The sequence below is a fragment of the Macrosteles quadrilineatus genome, unplaced genomic scaffold, assembly GCF_028750875.1.
Source record: "Macrosteles quadrilineatus isolate MER2022 unplaced genomic scaffold, UCM_ALF_1.0 Scaffold_5__1_contigs__length_97177068, whole genome shotgun sequence".
Taxonomy (NCBI): Eukaryota; Metazoa; Arthropoda; class Insecta; order Hemiptera; family Cicadellidae; genus Macrosteles; species Macrosteles quadrilineatus.
The window spans coordinates 82,355,634-82,374,085 of record NW_026542598.1 but is presented as its reverse complement, the minus strand read 5'-3'; the positions used below and the strand labels follow the sequence as shown (position 1 = coordinate 82,374,085).

The following is an 18,452-nucleotide window of genomic DNA, read 5'->3' as shown; positions in this document are numbered from 1 at the left end:
TCCTTCTTAACATTACACAGCAGTTAAAGACAAGGCGTTACCTTTCTATACGACTCCCTCCACAAAGTTGGTGTCTAAGTACTGAATGAGGGTGCGCATGAACGCCATCTCCTTGCGCGCGTTGTCGAAGATGACGCGAGGGTCGTGGGAGGTGCAGCGTAGACAGTTAGGTGCGATCACCATGGCCAGGTTACTGGCGTCCATCTTGGTCTGCTGTACAACCTCGCTCCGTGCAAATATCTACACAGTGAAAAAAGTTTGTAATGTCAATTTATAGTAGCTGTGTGGGCCAAAGATTGTTGATCAAGCTGAGCAAATATCTACACATTTAAATTAAGTTGAAGGATTTACTGCAGCTACACAATTTAAATGCACTGACACGGCACAACATGCCGTAATCATCCCTGGCAATTGTGGCAACATCTTAAATGTACAATCGCACAATAATTTGTGCCATCGTTGTCTAAAGAATAAATTATTGGTTTGGCTTCATTTTCTAACTTCTGACATTTTTCCCACTATTTATTTATTTACTATTTATTTACTTCAAGCTTTATGAGGAGGCTTGGCTCATCTCAAAAATCCAGCTTCTCGCACACCTCTACTGATATAGTAGGCCTAAAGGAGAAATATATTAAAATCTTATTAAAATATCATAACAAAAATAGAGTCTTTTTCCCTATTAATGAGTATCAATCAGATTCAACATAAGGGAAAAAACCAAATCACTCATCTTTACTGTTATCAACGTTAGTCCAAAACATTTATGTACTCCAAACAAGACAGAATCATAGTTTAGCTCAGCAAAATTTCATAATACCCCCGCCGCAGCAAACCTGCAGACTAAGCGAATTTCAACTCGTCTGATTACATTTTTACTAAAATATTTCCATAAATAAGACATATTATTCCCTATTTAAATAACATTAGATTTAACGAGTGCTTAGGTTCGCTGCTACGGGGAAGGTAAAAAGTGTTTTTTGACCATACGTCAATAGTATAGGATGAAATAAATAAATTTGCCAAATTTTATCAATATATACCCATAAACAAGTAAACTACAACAATTTTCATTTTCTCCATAAGAATAACATGGGAATTTTTAATTACACTATTAATTACACTAGCATACAACAGCGCTTCAATATACTAAATTATTTCTTTTTTTAAGCTCTACAAAACGGTTTAGAAAGAAATTGCAAAATTTTTTGTTTTTAGGTTCAAAAATGGGTTTTTCCCCCATAAAACCCCCCATAAACCCCCGTTCCCATGGTCCGATTATGCTGGATCGCGAACTCGTTTGAATAAACGTAGGCTTACACGTTTGTACCAAATTTCATCAAAATCGGATCATTTTTGCTTGAGTTATCGCGCTAACGGACACATATATATATATATATATATATAAATATATATATAAATATATATATAAATATATATATATATATATATATGAATTTGAACGGATGGTGTTTTTGGCCTCTAGGGACCACAAAATGAAAAATTAAATCGGTCTCGGGTCCAGGTCTTACCATGAGTACTACGGTAATAGCTTATTCCCTATATGGGAAATTCGCTAATATTCCCTATATGGGAAATTCGCTAAAATGAGAAGAGTTGGGGAAAAATTTGATTTCCAAAACAGTTTTTTAACACCTAGAGGTAGCAATATACCCCGACGAAAATAACCTAGGAAAACATACCTGAAGAAATCGCACAAGGTAGGACAAAACGAGCCTGTTGATTTCTGGAAGACTATCGACAATTTGTATCGCTCGGATTGGGTTGTCGTGATGCTGAATACACTCGTTGTACATGGTGTCCGGTATGAGTGGCTCGTACAGCTCTCTATACCATAACTTGAGCAGAGACGCAGGAGTGTGAGCGTCCGTCCAGTCTGTGGGCCGATCCCACCTGTCTAGCTGCATCTTGAGACTAGTCACTTCATCTACGTCCGCAGATACCCTGTAAACAACAAATCGGTAATAATAGAATGAATCAAGTCATTTAACCATACGGTTGGAAGTCAATGTGTCATAGTAAACCATTTCTCTTAACATGTTACCAGTTTGGTTGATAGGACTCCACAACACACAGATGAAGCAGTGCTAACTGGAAAAGAGGGTCCAGATTATAATTATTGGTATAAAACTTTGTCACTGATAATTTAAACCAAAATTTTGATCCATGCGCAAATCACGCATAATGGGGTTCATAGCTCAATTCCAAGGAAAAATAATAATGTAATACACATTTACTTTTCAAATTTCTAGATCTACACCATAAAGACTTAAGATTTTCTACTTCAGTTCAATCGAGACGTAGGAATTGGCTAACTCAGGAACTCGCTAACTCGGTCGTGTGGCGGAACTGGCTAACTCTGGAACTGGCTAACCGTCTCAGTCAGGAATTGGCTAACTCCGGAACCCGCTAACTCGATTTTGTCTCGCGGCGGAATTCGCTAACTCTGGAAGTCGCTAACCCGGCCGCGCCCACTGCTCGGAGCGTTGCCAACCTTTTACGACAAAATAATCGTACACTGCCGTATTTCAAAATGTCAGTGTCTATAAAGATACAGTAAATGTTATTTTTTTTTTATCAATTCCACTTTTAACAGATAACTAGCCCAAAGTAATTAAAAGACAATTAAAAAATCATGAAAAAGTGTTTTTTATTAAACTGTACAACGGCCAGTTAAATGTTTATGATTTCGATCTTAAATATAAATGCCATCAGTATAAAAGAAAATAATAGAATATGAAAAATATTCAAAATTTTGTTTAATTGGTAATAAATAATTAAACCTCTACGAAAATAAGCTAAAATACACGCAAGTTCTTAAACACGGAAAACAGATTTAATTGTAATGTCGTAATAAACCAAAACCATTAATTAATACAGTCATCAACCATCGTAACTTTCATAATTAATTCATAGATTTTAAATTAAATGTTCGTCGTTGAACCGTCCAACTTACGTGTACAAATATGATGACATAGACTAAGTTTTTATCTAGGCCTAATAGTTTGAACCAAAGCATTGTAGGCCTACTAGTAAATAGTTGCCTAATTCTAAAATGTGTTGAATTTTTTAGCAATAATGTTACATGTTTTAAAACAGTTTTTAGATTGTACACCTAAGCACCACTAGTAAAAAATAGGAGAAGATATAATCTAATATATAAAATTCTCGTGTCACAGTGTTTGTCTGCAAACTCCTCCGGAACGACTTCACCGATCGTTATGAAATTTGGTGTGTAAATTCTGTAGGTATGCGAATCGGACGTAAACTATTTCCCGTTTCGAAATTCTTAAAAGGGCTCCGCCCCAGGGGCTCTGGAGTTTCCCATGTTAACCTTATGAGAAATGGAATTAATGAATCTTAACAGCTGTTTCAATTAAACAAGTTGGTTCTGTTCTATGATGTTCAATAGCATTAAAGTTACAAGGATTACCAACAGGGTGCAGCACTATTTATGACAACAGCTAATTTGCAACCAAAAGGTGAGTGAGCGTAGCGAACTAACTTCAACCTGGAGGCGAGTTAGCGTAGCGAACGAGCTAACCTGAAGGCAAGTGAGCGCAGCGAACGAGCTCCAACCTAAAGGTGAGTGAGCGTAGCGAACGAGCTCCAACCCAAAGGTGAGTGAGCGTAGCGAACGAACTTTAACCTGGAGGCGAGTTAGCGTAGCGAACGAGCTAACCTGAAGGCAAGTGAGCGCAGCGAACGAGCTCCAACCTAAAGGTGAGTGAGCGAAGCGAACGAGCTCCAACCCAAAGGTGAGTGAGCGTAGCGAACGAACTTCAACCAGGACGTGATTGAGCGATGCGAACGAGATCATCTTGAAAATTAAACGTAACGGTACTTTCTTTCCATCGGTCTGTCTTAGGGGAAACCTATAACTTAGGCGATACGAAGTTCGCCGGGTCAGCTAGTATTCATATAATAAAACGTGACAGGGTTATTTTAATTCACGATTTTTAATAAACTAATTGACGGATTTTCCTGATTTGAGTGTTGGGTTTCCTTTATATTGCTTTCACAAACGATATAAACTATACCAAGCCATTGCTCGGTTCACCGTTCCCCAGTACTAAGCTACACAATAGACAATAGCTTTGTTTTTGGATAAGATAGAATCAGCCTGGAAAAAAACTCCAGACTTTTAAAAAGTAAGCCTACTGAAAGACGTAAAATTACTATTAATTCAACAAAATTAAGAGGATGACCCGGGTTCTACACTAATAGCCTACGATAAAAGAAATTTACAAGTTGTATTTATGCATAGACTAACTTTTAATGCAATCCATGAATACATTAGGCCTACCACTTTATAATGTATTGATAAATATTTATTTAAATTCAATAGCTCTATTTAAAAATACATAACCACTACAATGTAATTCTGTAATGACGTTTAACGTGTAAATTTTATTATGATTTAAGGTTACTACAAGCTCAGTATATAAAATACGAACTCAAAAATTTTTTTTGCAGAAGTTCACAAAATGGTATTTATTCCAATAAAAGAAACAAATGGCGGACTACGAAAATAGATATTTCATAACATGTAATAGATCCAAATTAAATGTGCATTTTTATCTTTTTCATACCAATAAGCTACTATTTAAGTAAGAAACCCACATATAAAACATACTCCCTTATATTAGTACATTTCTCATCCTTATGGATGATCTGAAGACAGTTGTATTGTTAGTTCTGTCCGGTGTACTGTCTTTAGAGGTCGTGTTTTGTTTACAATTGTTTCTTGTTTTCAGTAATTTAAAACCTCGTTTAACCAAATAAAACGTTCTAATTACAACTAATAACACGTCCCCTAGTTATATAACCAAACAGTAAGGAACAAATCATGAAGTTAACTATAAAATAATAGAAACACAATTTTGTCGACACTAGCGATCAGTGTCACCGGACATGAACTAGACACGAAAAACGAGCTTCAAAGTTTACAATGGGATGTAAAGTTTACTTGTGTTGGTTAGTCTATGGTAAGACTATAATGCATTTTCCACCCTAATAATCATAAGAACTTCTCTGTGGTTAAACATACTTCAAAATATATTTATTTTATCGACTACGTTGCTCTTACTCCTAATTAAGCGTAGGATACGACATTATGGTGCCGATACGATATAGGTACTACTACTACACTTTCGGCATCACTGGCCAAAAATATTCGTGCTTGGCTCCCATTGGACGGCCGCGAGGTTTCTGATTGGGAGTTAGCGAGTTCCGCCGAGAGACCGAGTTAGCGACTTCCGTACGAGGACGGAATTCGCTAACCCGGCTCTAGAGCGGGTTAGCGGGTTCCGGAGTTAGCCAATTCCGAAACCGAACAAGTTAGCGAGTTCCTCTCATCGACCAAATTTGAAGATAGGGCATTTAACATGGGGTTAGCGAGTTCCAGAGTTAGCCAATTCCGCGGACCCGTTCAATCAGATGCAATCGTTAAAAACGTAGCTATTTAAAATACATTTTCATACAGCTTTCTGCCTCTAGTTTACAATCTGACCGTGGTTAAACATCAGCTGTTAGATTACAATTCGTATTTAAACCCTTATAAAGAAAGTTTAGCAACACTGAATCTTTGAAAGTGAATCCTAGAAATAATTTAAACGCAAAGGGAACAAAGTCTTAAAGTTAACCTATTCCATTCACAAGTGCACTGTGGATCATAAGCTTTAAAATGACACCTCAATTGTGAAAATCGGTTCAGTAATACAGCTAAAAACGGGGTTACAGCGAAAACACTCACTGTATTAATTACATACATCATAATTCTATGTGGGTGCTTAGTCAGGTCTATCGTAGCCAGCCTACCTGAATATGCCTTCAGTCTGAGCTCCCTGTAGCCTCAGTACTTCTTCAGATAGAGTGGTCTGTATCCAGGGCAGCTTGTAGTGAGGGAACCTCTCCTTCTGCAGGGCCATCACCTCCTGTAGAGTGGAGCCAAACATGCTTGGTCTGAAGATCTGCAACTGAACGACACAGCAAATTAATGATACAGATTTTATATATTGTTGAACACCATTACTGTGCAGTATTCATGGTAATTGCGTCCCAGGGCCATATTAGTCTGATTGGTAGAATTTCCCTGCACTCGCGGAAAAATCTTCAACATTGTTTGCGATCACGGGGACTTCACTGTTGTCACCCACATTTATGAGGACCCACTTTTTTCGTCCCCAATCATGGGAACATCAAACTCAATCATTTGTTAGGGAACAGTCAAACTCTGGTCTTGTTACTACTTAATGTTTACAACCTTCTGTTAAATACAGTAGACTCCCTCTTATCCGGACTCCTCGGGACTGAGGCCAGTCCGGATAAGGGTTTTTCCGGTTAAACCGACGTCTCCAAAACGGACCGTTTACTGTGATATTCGACTTAAATTTAGGAGAGTTTTGTATTTAGACACGTGATCACTGGTCTGAAATCTTTCCCACGAGAACAGTCGTTTCAATATCGCCCACTTCCTGCCAATCTAGTCCGGTTAAACCAATGTGCTGATAAAAATTGTCCGGTTAAAGAGATGTAATTTCCGCCGAGTGTTGTCCGGTTAAAACAATGTCCGGTTAAAAGGTGTCCGGATAAGAGGGAGTCTACTGTATTTCATTAACTGATAGACATAGAAAAAGGGCATCTGGGACGAGAATCAAACCATCGACCCTCAGATCTGAAGTAAAGCACTAAAACCCCTTCCTTGGCTACAAAGGAAATAGGACAACAAAAATAAATTCAGAACCAAATTCATGGACTTTTCTACGCTAACAATTAGAAAAAGAAAGTCCCTGCATTTGATAAATCCTTATAATCAAAACTTGACACACAATTCACTATCAACAGACTTCTAAATTATCAGATTTAAACTTACTCTAGCCTGATCGATCTCCTCCAATGTGGGTTTTCTTGGCGGTCTCTTTCCCCCCTCTCCACCCCTCTCTAGCCGCTTGCAGGCGACACTGGCGTAGTGGCTAACCTGGACGTGGATCGGCCACTTGCCTACCTCTGGGAAGTCAAAGCTTGGATCTCTGTGCCTGTGAAGCATCATGAAAATTCAATTTACAATTGATGAAACAAAACTGAGTTCAATCAAAACGATTAACCTGTAAAAAATAAATCTGATCTAACATCACCTAATTTTGGCTTGAACTGATCCGTATCTGTTCAGTGTGTGGTAAAGCGAATTTATCAAATGAATGTGCTGTTAAAAATATTAGATGTATTGGTTATCTGTCTTTCTATTACGCATCAACCACTAGACCAAATTTGCTAAATCTAATAAAAAGAACGCAAATGAGCCTTTTAAGGGTTTTGCTGCTGACAAATTGTGATAAGATTTTAATTTAAAAAATATTTAAAAAATATAAGCCTATTGGAAAAGTATTTAAAGTTGCTATACATGTAAGTGACATAAGCGTGTAGCTACAATTTTGGATTCTTTTATAAGACTTTCATATCTTCAAGGACATAAATCAAATAGAGATTTTTCAATTCTACGTCATACGTTTACTTGTTTTATGGTTATGCCAATGATAGTAGAAAATATGTTAAATTCCATAATAAATTCTAACGCCTTCTGCATTTTTCTAGACTTGTTTCATTTCTAGCTCACAACCTTTAACAAAACTGTTGAAGAAAAGGACAATTAATAATTCTAAGATATATTTGATCTATTGTTTCAGTTATTCTCAAGTTAATCTTATTTTAATTATGTGTTTGAGTTACAGATCTCTATACAACTTAATAGTTAAAAATTGCCATCAAAAATTTGTGTTATTAATTATTATTAACAGTAAATAACGTTAAATAGTATTTTGAAAGAATTTTTTGTTTTAAGAAAAATTTATGTTACACTTATATCTATATAATTTCTATCAAGGGAACGAGGAATTTTTACAGCAGAAACTTTAAATTGATTTGAAAATATTGTATTAAATTCAATTTATGTAACTCGTGTTGTTAAAATTTAAGTAATAAAAATGCCACTACTATTTACAAACTTTTTCAAACATGGTTCAATTTTATTTCTCATTTTTACTAAATTATATTCTCTTTTTAAACCTAGCATATTGAAAACCCAATGTGAATAAGATTTGGTGTACAACAATGTGAAATTAGCTGATTTATGTAGGAACTATTAAAAGCAGTGCCTAACCTAAATACTTATACATAGGCCTATTACAACAGTGTTAAATCAGTCAATTTACCAAGATTTTAGAAGAACTAAACTAATTTAAGATCCAAACTATTACAATGTGATTGTGAAATCAGCTGATTTACATAGAAACTCTAAGAAAATAGTAGGCTAGTTGAAATGTAAAGAGGAGCGTCTATACTGTTGTTCCTAACGTTTGTAATGGTAATGATGGCAGACTGATAATCATATGTATGTACACAACTGTGTGTATGACAGTGCCACATAAGTATACAACTAGAAATGTGAAACGTTTGTTGTGCATCGTTCTGTTTTTTACACAAAACCATCATTTCTGGTAAGTGAAATTTATTGCACTTAAAATTATAAACATTGAACTAGTTGTATTTCAATAGAAAATACAAACCATATGGTAACCTAGTTCTGACATCTGTTGATTGAAATAAAATTTGTGTTCTCTATGGTTTATTTTAATAAATAACAAAACTGTATTAAAAAGTTTAAAGTTTACAAAGTTTTTTTATTGTTACGGTTTAAACGATGTTATGCAATGTATAAATAAATGTGAAAGGAATTATCAACAAAGTAAAATTTTAAAAACTAAAAATAAAGTAAACAAAGAAAAACTTAAATTTACTCATGACATCATCCAAGTTGTTGTGTAAATATTTTGTTTTATAAACGCTACTAATTTGTATTGAATGAAACAGATCTTTAGTTGATATAGACATTTGAAAGATCAAATAGGATCCTCTCATCAAAATTTTTCCGAAAAGATTAATAAATAAATAAGTAAACAGGCAATAGTCAAAACCATGAAAATCCATTAATGATGGATTTGATGTCATTAATCACATAATTAATCACATCACAGATATGATGAAAATCCATTAATGATGGATTTGATGTCATTAATCACATAATTAATCACATCACAGATATGATGAAAATCCATTAATGATGGATTTGATGCCATTAATCACATAATTAATCACATCACAGATATGATGAAAATTCATTAATGATGGATTTGATGTCATTAATCACATAATTAATCACATCACAGATATGATGAAAATCCATTAATGATGGATTTGATGTCATTAATCACATAATTAATCACAGATATGATGAAAATCCATTAATATTTCAATGGATCTCTATAATGGGCTCTACTTTCTTTCATAACTTTTATAAAAATAAATTGAAAATTCACAATTCCAACTTTCTAACTAAGTCTGATACGATGTCTTTTGTCTACACCAATATTTAGCTGTACTGTGTCTTGAGGAATACAACATTGTATATGCCTAATGCTCAGTGATAAAAACCTCATAACTGAGATAATACTTTTAAATATTCATAACCCAACTGCACACCTCAACAGTAATTACTACTTTACTTTTATGTTGTGTTCGTTATGAGGTGTTTATTTTCACTGTTCATTGTTATATGAACTCTGCTTGCTACATGTACAAAGAAAAGTTTACATACGTATGTGTTTAGTTGTTAAAGGAATTTTTTTGGCCAAGATAGTTTATTGTCTAGATTTATCTCTTTTAATAACTTAAAAAAATGTTATAAAGACATACTTGCACAGGTCGGTGAGGGACAATCAAAATATATTTATTTATGAAGTAATTAAAAAAGTACACATTTATGGTAAGAAGTAGACATTTTCTATTTGAGTCTAAAGTTATTGTCAAACCTAAGACTCATTGAGTCAAGTCGATTAGTCGCACAGTAAACAAATTATTTTGTTCTTGGTGGTAAACAAGAAACATTTTTGAACTAATTAAATTTCCAACCTGGAAGTCTTAACTTATATTAGTTTTGATAACTCAATAGTAAATTTTAAAGTTTTAAAAGGGCTTTAGGGAACACATATTGTATATTTGAATAAATATAAAATCGTCAAATACCCTCTATATAAATACAGCGATCATAAGTATCCATGAACTAGCTATTGGGGTAATCTGTAATAGAGGAAAATTATTGTATGTTAAGTTATGTAAAATAAATTTGCATGATTTATCTTTAATTTCCAGAATGAGACTATACCATGAAGCGCATTATACACATCTTCCTCATTATGATCTTGCAAACATCCAGTGAGGTAATTTAATCTATCATATCAAATATTATGAGGAATTTGAGGCATTGTTTGCATTTACAATTTTACAATACACAACTTCTTAAGATATTTAATACTTTAATAGTATGTTTTGAGCTGTTTTCTGCCTTTAAAACCTAACCAAACTGCAATTCCTAGAACTGGTGCAAAACGAAAAGCTTGGATAAAACTTGACATCAAAAGAGGTGCTCAAGCAAGTTTTTTTTCAACCACTACAAAAAACTGAGAAACTAGATTTAAGTTAAAGTCAATAAAAATTGGGTGGATTTGATCTTTAGTCTATTATTTTTAAATCGGGAACTCGTGGGAAAAAATTTCACACATTTTTCCTGGTTTTTCTGTCAGCAAAACCTTTTTGTAAAGGTTATGATTCTTGGTTACCAAGTCTATGATTTTACTAGGGATCTAAGGATCCCCTGTTATTTCGGATTAGGTCGGCAACAGTTGGTCCGAGGGATCAGTACAAGTCGAAAATAATTATCGGGCCAACCTAGAGTCGAATTAAGACAAGCTTGAGACAAGAAAAATTTATGATTTTTCTGCGATAGTGGGTGACAATGGTGTCGCTGTCACTGCAGAAGTTGTTCACGGTTTTGTCGTAACCTCCAAAGATGTTTCCGTTTTGGTGTGCCCTTGGAAGGTATTCACAATTTTGAGATGCCCTGGAAGATGTTCAGGATTTCACCCTGACCGCAGAGCATGTTATTGGTTTTGCCGTAACTGCAGAAAGACTTCCACGGTTTTGCTATTTCTGTGGACCATATCAAGAATTCACTGTGACTGAGGAAGCATTGCCATGACCGAGAAATGTTTTACGATTTTGCCATGACCTCAGAAGATGTTGTTGATTTTTCTGTCACTACAAAGGACGTTCATGATTTTGCTGTGGCCGTTGACTAAAATCAGGTTTTCACAGTGAAATTTCAAAGCTCCCATATGTTTCCCATTTTTCACGGAACAACAAATTCAAGCATAATATAATTCCCAGTTTTTCTGGTCTGTGGCACACTATTAATACAGGGATCACTACCACTAAATACTGCAAGATACTAATGCAAAACTTAGCCCCAAAGCATACGATGACATCCTAAGAGCCACTCATCAAAAAATCACAAAAGCTACTCAGTATATAAATACATCCAAAAAAAGAACTACACATAGATCTATTTTATTTGGTACACTGGTATTGTTAATTTTGATTATTAAAAAAACTACAAGGCTTTTTCACAAAGTTCAACTTTTCTGACACATTTTTTTTTATTTTCAGGAACTAGAATATAACGAATTACAAGAAGTGATACAAGAGATCAACGAAATCATCGACGTGAGCTTAACCAACACTCAACTAACAGTTCACAGTGTCAGCAAACACATACTGAGCTCTTTCAACAAAGACGTCTTGTACACGACGGACAATAGAAACATCTCGAGTGATAGTGTCGAACTTTTCATCAAACTTAACACCTTATTAGACTGTCGTGAGTGGAAGCTCGTGCAAAAACAATCGGTTCCGGTTGACATCCCATTAAACAGATGGATGAAAAATCTTAAAGTAAATTTAGTAGTGTTGGAAAACGAGATTTTAATAATTAACAACAGTATTGACAGACTGGTGATGAACGGTAGTCGGAATTTTACGGAGAAGTGTGAATTTTCAAGTAACGAAGACGAGTTTTTTGATTGTTTACAAAGTGCTATCGACAAAGTTTACGACTTGTGTGACGATTTGGTTGATAGACTCAGTAGGACTTTGACATATTTCAGGACAGTGATGTGTCTCAGTTTAGATTTTATAAATCCGATTGATAAGTAATTAAATTAAAACTTAAATCCTATTCTTTGTTTTAATCGTCATTGTTGATGATGACATAGACATACTTTATTTGCACAAAACATTTCATGCATGTCATAAAATTTAGAAGTGCATTGTCAAAATTAAATCCATGCATCAAACCTTTAACATTTAAACTCAACTTAAAATTGAACACTTAAAAAGAATAAAAAAAGTTCTAAATTAAAGTTTTGTAACAATCTTCAATTGAGTAAAATGCCTTGTCAATAAGTAGCATGGCGGAAGCACATTGTACAATTTCAGCCCAGCATACAATGGAGTTTTTTCATATAGCGTGAAACGGTGTCTGGAGAGTCTAAATATATTTTCACTTCGGGTTTCATACCTGTGGTTAAAACGTCCCACAGCGTTCGTGGTTGAGTTTCTGGTAGCTCATTCTTAACTGAATGAATTTAATTTAATAATTCCGTTGTATATTGGGGATGAATTTAAGATCTTTAACTCAAGGGATTATTGTGGAAACTTTCCTTCACTCATTAAACTAGTAAAACAAAAGTTTCATGATGTTTCGGGATATAGAGTTTGATCTTGTCTTTAGATGGAAAGGAATCTAAATCTTAAAGAAGCAAATAAGAAAAGAATTAAAAATAGAAAATTGTAGGGCTTGAATCTTCAGACTGTGTGGTTATTATTGTTTGTTTAGTAGAGTTAAAATTCAATTTATAACTTTGTTTGCATTTTCAAATTTGACAGCTATAAACATCTGTTGTTTTTATTTATTGGTCAGTTCTATACTGTATTTCAAAATATCGTGCAGCTTATGTAACTATGGATGGAAAATGTCTGTGGCAATCCTTTTAGGACACAAATAATATCAAACTCAGAGCAATACCATTTGCAACACAAGATTTCAAACGTAATATAAATGTTTTACTCACCTATTCATATAGCTATCCAAGTATGTTTGAAACTTGGGTGACGGTGGGAAAAATGAAAGGCATATCGCCAAAAGTTCCCATCCTCTTCGAAGACTCTCCCTGTACAATAAAAGTTAAAGTGTTAATTAGGTTTGGAATTCATACCTAACAGGTTTCATTAACTCAATTTTAATCACATTATTGTTTGGTCATAGAGTGTCATTCGTGTGAATTAACCAAGTGTAATTGTAACAAATTATTACTTGGATGATTAGTAGTTACATCTACGAAATAAAATTCAGTTTCCTTTATCAACTTAATTTACCTTTTCACACGAGTTATGTTAAACCATATGATATTTAATCTTCGTTAAAATAAATTCTTAGATCCTGGAATTACTATCCAATGTTATGAAATATCCAAATAAGATTTTACTGAAAAATTCAAGGTTAAATCCAGAAATAATTTTCCACAATTTACGACTCAGTTTTATCGCCTCATCGTCTTCACCCTGATAATGAAATAACCAATTTCCCTCCATTCCTTATTTCCCCATAAAGGAGACGTACCTGCGAGGGTTCTCCGTCGTCTGCCGGCAGATCTGTATGTACAGCTCGTCCCGCAAGGCTGGCTTGTTGTACCCAAGGTTGCAGATCTCTAGGGCTACACTGTTCAGACTCATGCCTAGCTTAGCCTTACGATCGCTCATGTAGATCTGCACGAGTTTGAACATCTCCACTGCGTCTTTCTTGAGCGATTTGTCCGATAACACCAGCATCGGCTTTCTGATTGGATCCTGCAACAGTAATCAGTTGACTGTCTGATCGCAAGTATGATCTAATAGTTACACAAATGATCTACTAGAAAATAAAATTGAAGCTGAAAAAGGTACAGCCTAAAAATACCAAAAAGCCACACCTATGAAAGAACAAGACTTAGGGAAATAAGCACTTGGTAGTTGCGAAAGAGGGTTGTCTGTGAATTGAGGACTTCAAAGAGCTACCAATGCAACAGAGCGAACTAGTTTAAATCTTTAATTATCACCATATTTTTATTTCTCCCGCCACAATTCCAGTTGATCCCCAACTTTACTTTACACTTATTATAGTACCTGTTAATGGCGGAACTGTAAATTAACGCACCTGTTAAGTATAAATTGCATTTTGTGATAAGATTTTGGTAGTTTTGTAAGTGTTCAACCCCTACTGAAATTCGCTGCCAGTTAACGTACAGTATGAGGAGACAAATGTACGGGCGTAAAATAATATGCGTATATGATTGAGGGAGTTTGGAAAAGGCTGTAGACATTTTCAAGAGGCCAGTTGTTGTAGTTCATTAGCTACAATACAGTTATCAACGATTTTATAGCATTGCATGTGCAAGGGATTGTAGAACTGCTAGGAGATGATTCTAAAACAACTATAAACGTTGCACAATGAAAGTTTTAAAAACGCCAAAAATAGATTATGGAACTTCGTCAATTTGAATTAGCTTTTTTGGAGACCTGCTATAATGGACAACCTTCACTTAATCTTAAAAATTATTTAAACAAATTATAATGAGCTAATTAATTTGCTGGTTATCACAACATATTCTCTAGATATCTACACCTAAACATAATAAATCATTTCTAAAACTAGACTAATTACTTATCAAGAATTCAAAGCAGCAATTAAATTTTAAAAAGGAATAATCAATAATCTTATACTCACTTTTGACCAAGACAACATATCTCTGATGGAGAACTTTTTCCTAAATATGCCCTTCTTGTGGATATTGAGATTGTCTTGAGCATACTTCTCTATGTCGCTTTCAGAGGGCAACTTTTTATTCAAAACTACCCTAGATAGCTGCAACAATAGATACATCTTTAAAAATAACACACAACAAAACAGATGAGACATTGTCAAAATAGGTATATGTACATTAAAGTAGAAAATCTCTTTGTTTGTAAAAATAAAAGTAGTTTATGGAGGATAAAAAATCTGCGCCAATTTAAAAATTAAGAAAAAATAGGCCATATTACAGCTGGACAAGAATGTCTTTATACAGGGTGAGGCAATTAGAGCACCCCAATTTTATGTTGCTGTCATATGATAAGTAATGCAACAATTATTGATGAACAGCTGTGCAAATAACCTCAATTGAACTTAGCCATTTTAGTAAACATAGTCAAATAGGGTTATTAAAACTGTGATTTTGTGGTTTGCCAGCTAGCCTTCGTTGTTCGAAGCCCATTGGCTACTCAAAGTACGAGATTTTTCAAATTTGTTCCAGAGATTTGCTTGCTTTGAAACTAAGGATTTCTCAGGAAATTTAAGCGATTCCTAAAGAAATATTGGAAAGAGGATTGGATGTAATTTTCTAGCAGCTAAAGGAATGTCAAGTAGAAGAGTACCGTCAATTGAAGGACGTTTTTTTTTCAAGAAATGGAAAAATGACTCCACCAAGTTAAAATGGCATAAGATAAGCAGTGTTTTGATGTGACATTTATATTTCTAGGGTAAATAGTATTAAATTTGTAATGTTCATAAATTGGCTTTCATTGCCTCACACTGTACTTGAATAAATGGGTTAATACACCATCTACTTGTTAACACTGACCACCATGTTTATTTTTTTTAATTCCCTAAACTCTTAATTTTTTCCCTAACAGGTTGGCAGCCTCTTTTAACCTTATATTTGCCCTTTAACAAAGGCCTTGGGTCTGTATCCAACAAAGCAATGGATGAGCTGGTACAGTACAAAAGTGAACTGAACTGATAAAATTTAGTGATGGACAGGACGCGAACCCATAGGTTCACTGCCATAGGTTCTTGGGCTATTATACTACCCACTGCCTCAGAATCAATAGCCAACAAAAATCAATTTTCACAGACTCGCAAAAAATTAGTGAGTACTTGACATAAAATCTCAGTTCCGCCGGTTCTTGGCAAAAGAACCGGAACCGAGAACCGATGCTGAAATATTGGTACCGATAATGCCGAAAAATTACCGATATTGCCGCGATCGAGCAAGACAACGATGACGTTTCCGTGGCCGCGGGAGATGATTTTGCCGATGATTTTGACGACGACGAAGTTTATATTAGGTTTTATTTTCTTAATCCCTTATGTTTTGTACCAACCTAATACTAATGCAAAATACTGTAAAATTGAAATACTTTATTACTTTACTTTTACTTTAATTGAAGTAATTTTTTTATTTATTATTATAACCCCATGAAGAAAAGTGTTCTTTAATTTCAATACATAACAAAAGAAAAATTAATTTTAAGTTAAAATAAAAGCAAATTCAAATTTCCCGCCTACTCCCCACTGCTCAAGACGACATCTAACCCAAGAAGATGAAGCCGCCATCTTGTGACCTTCACTTCAATCTAGTATTATTTAGGTTATTATTATCTAGGTTATTTTGTTTTCAAAATAAAAAATTACGTAGGTCTAGCCTATCCTAAAAATTTTAAATAAGGTACCGATGGTACTGGAACCGATTTTCGATTTTGGATAGTAACATGTACCGACTTTGAACAAGTGCCCATCACTACCAGGGTGTCCACAGAAATTTTGTCATCAATTTCCCTGACTTTCCATGACTATCCATGACCATTAACCATTGATTTCCATGACTCACGAACTTAACTCAAAAATTATAATATACCGTACACACACGAATAATACTGCCTAGACAAGTTATTTCACAGAAAATATTGAAATATGTATTAACAGATAACAATGGAGTACAATAGGTACAACAATGAACTAATACAAATTCAAAACCCATAAACTAAGACAACTGTATAAATTGAAATTGTCGTACATTTGTGAAAAATTCGGAAAAATGCTTCAATAGTCGCGGTTACGGCCGACTAGAGCATTGAAAGGTCCCCTGAAATCCATCCATCATTGGGGATTTCCATGACTTTCCATGACTTTTTGCCTATTTCCATGACTTTCAATGACCATAACTTTTTTCCATGACTTTCCATGACTATCCCTGACTTTCCAGAATGTGGACACCCTGACTACCAAAAATCTTCTCAAGGTAAACTAGATAAGCTCTTGTCCCTTACTAAACAAAACTCCTATTGCCAACAGCCACATGACTCTCTCTTAAAGCAGTATAGCTAAAAAAAACTTTTTCAGAATATAAAGAGCTAATGAATCATGCTATTTACAATTTACGTATAACCAGAAGAAGCAACAAGCCATTACAAGTGATTACGTTAATTCAGGAAAGGATAACCAAGTACCGGTAAATAAGAAATTTGTAAGTAGGCCTAGCTGTTAGTGTATTAGTTTGTCATAATATGTAGACAATACAACACCTCTTCTATACTAATCAATTATCCTAAGAACTAATCAACAAAATAAGACTTCCATAAACCTATGTTAGTACTGCATAAATCCTATTTTACCTTGTTACTATGTCATGGCATTTGTGTTAGAAGATACAAACTAAAACCTAATCAAAACAAACTTGAATGTTGTACTAATATTATTTTACAGTGAATACAAACAGTTTGGTATGCTGTTAGATGTTTTGATTATTTGTAGAGGCAGAAATGAACAAATCTGACTAGTCAATAATAAGAAATAAAAGGTCGATAAGCAAAAATAAATAAAACTAGTAGGAGTGGGCGAGTATTTTTAGAAGTTATGTTGAGTAATGGAACAACTACTTGAATATCAAATTAAGGAAATAGTAAAAAATATTGGTTATAGTCTTTCAAATTAAGAATAGGTACTTATTCCTTATGTGTTACAAGCCTACTGGTTTACGTTTCAGACTTAGGTTCGAGAGAAAAGGTTCAATCCCCCATAGACACATAAATTTTACCCTTGAATCGCCAATGGCATAGACACGGTATAAGTCCAAATATCAGAATAAATTATGACCATATCACATTCGGATGGTTACAAATTTGGATGTTTCTAAAATTCAAGGTATTTTACAGTAAATAGAATGAGTCGAGCTGAGCTTTTACTATTGCAATTGCAGAACGTGTCTGTGAAGATTTTTAGTACAAAAATTTGCGCTTTCGCTGCAGTCTTGGATTATGATTCTTAATAACTGTGAGAGACAAAGATGATTCTACAAGACTGAGGAAGATATTCAAGATTTTGGCGAAATCGCAGAAAAAGACTTTGTTGTTTCCAAGACCGCGGTAGATGACGGTGATATCTACATCATCACCTTTGGTTTTGGATTTTGCCGCAATCACAGATTCTGCCTTCTTTAATAAGGATTCTTATTACTGTGCTTTTATGTATTTAAACTCTTTCTGTGATTGATTAGGATATAATCGGCGATGAATAGTTGGAGTTCTACTGTACTAAGAAAAAGGTGATTTTCCTAAATTAAATTGAGGTATTTTAAGCAGTTTAAAACAGCAAATTTACTAATACTCCATTGAAATTATAATTTAAA

The 18,452-nt window shown here is 34.4% G+C and overlaps 2 protein-coding genes across 6 annotated transcripts in view; one reads left to right on the top strand and one right to left on the bottom strand.

Annotated features, from left to right (window-relative positions):
• Positions 1-18,452, bottom strand: part of LOC128994014 (rho GTPase-activating protein 39-like) — a 77,050-nt gene that overhangs the window by 20,747 nt on the left and 37,851 nt on the right. For all 5 annotated transcript variants that reach the window (XM_054418211.1, XM_054418210.1, XM_054418214.1 and 2 more), the window contains 7 exons: positions 14,735-14,872; positions 13,592-13,818; positions 13,044-13,142; positions 6,896-7,058; positions 5,842-5,999; positions 1,704-1,965; positions 42-240 (listed from right to left, as the gene is read on the bottom strand). In XM_054418211.1, the coding sequence (XP_054274186.1) occupies positions 46-240; positions 1,704-1,965; positions 5,842-5,999; positions 6,896-7,058; positions 13,044-13,142; positions 13,592-13,818; positions 14,735-14,872 (1,242 nt within the window). In that variant the 3' untranslated portion in view covers positions 42-45. The remainder of the gene's footprint in view (positions 1-41; positions 241-1,703; positions 1,966-5,841; positions 6,000-6,895; positions 7,059-13,043; positions 13,143-13,591; positions 13,819-14,734; positions 14,873-18,452) is intronic.
• LOC128994021 (uncharacterized) lies at positions 8,443-12,136 on the top strand. Its single transcript, XM_054418224.1, has 3 exons — positions 8,443-8,516; positions 10,228-10,295; positions 11,581-12,136. Exons 2-3 carry the CDS (start codon positions 10,242-10,244, stop codon positions 12,124-12,126), a joined length of 600 nt encoding a protein of 199 aa, XP_054274199.1. The 5' UTR covers positions 8,443-8,516; positions 10,228-10,241; the 3' UTR covers positions 12,127-12,136.

Bases quoted from the DNA above. Each gene is read 5' to 3' on its own strand.
- LOC128994021 (XM_054418224.1), top strand. From the start codon at position 10,242: ATGAAGCGCATTATACACATCTTCCTCATTATGATCTTGCAAACATCC. The intron at 10,296-11,580 runs GTAATTTAATCT...TTTTATTTTCAG, and splicing joins TCTTGCAAACATCCAGTGAG to GAACTAGAATATAACGAATT.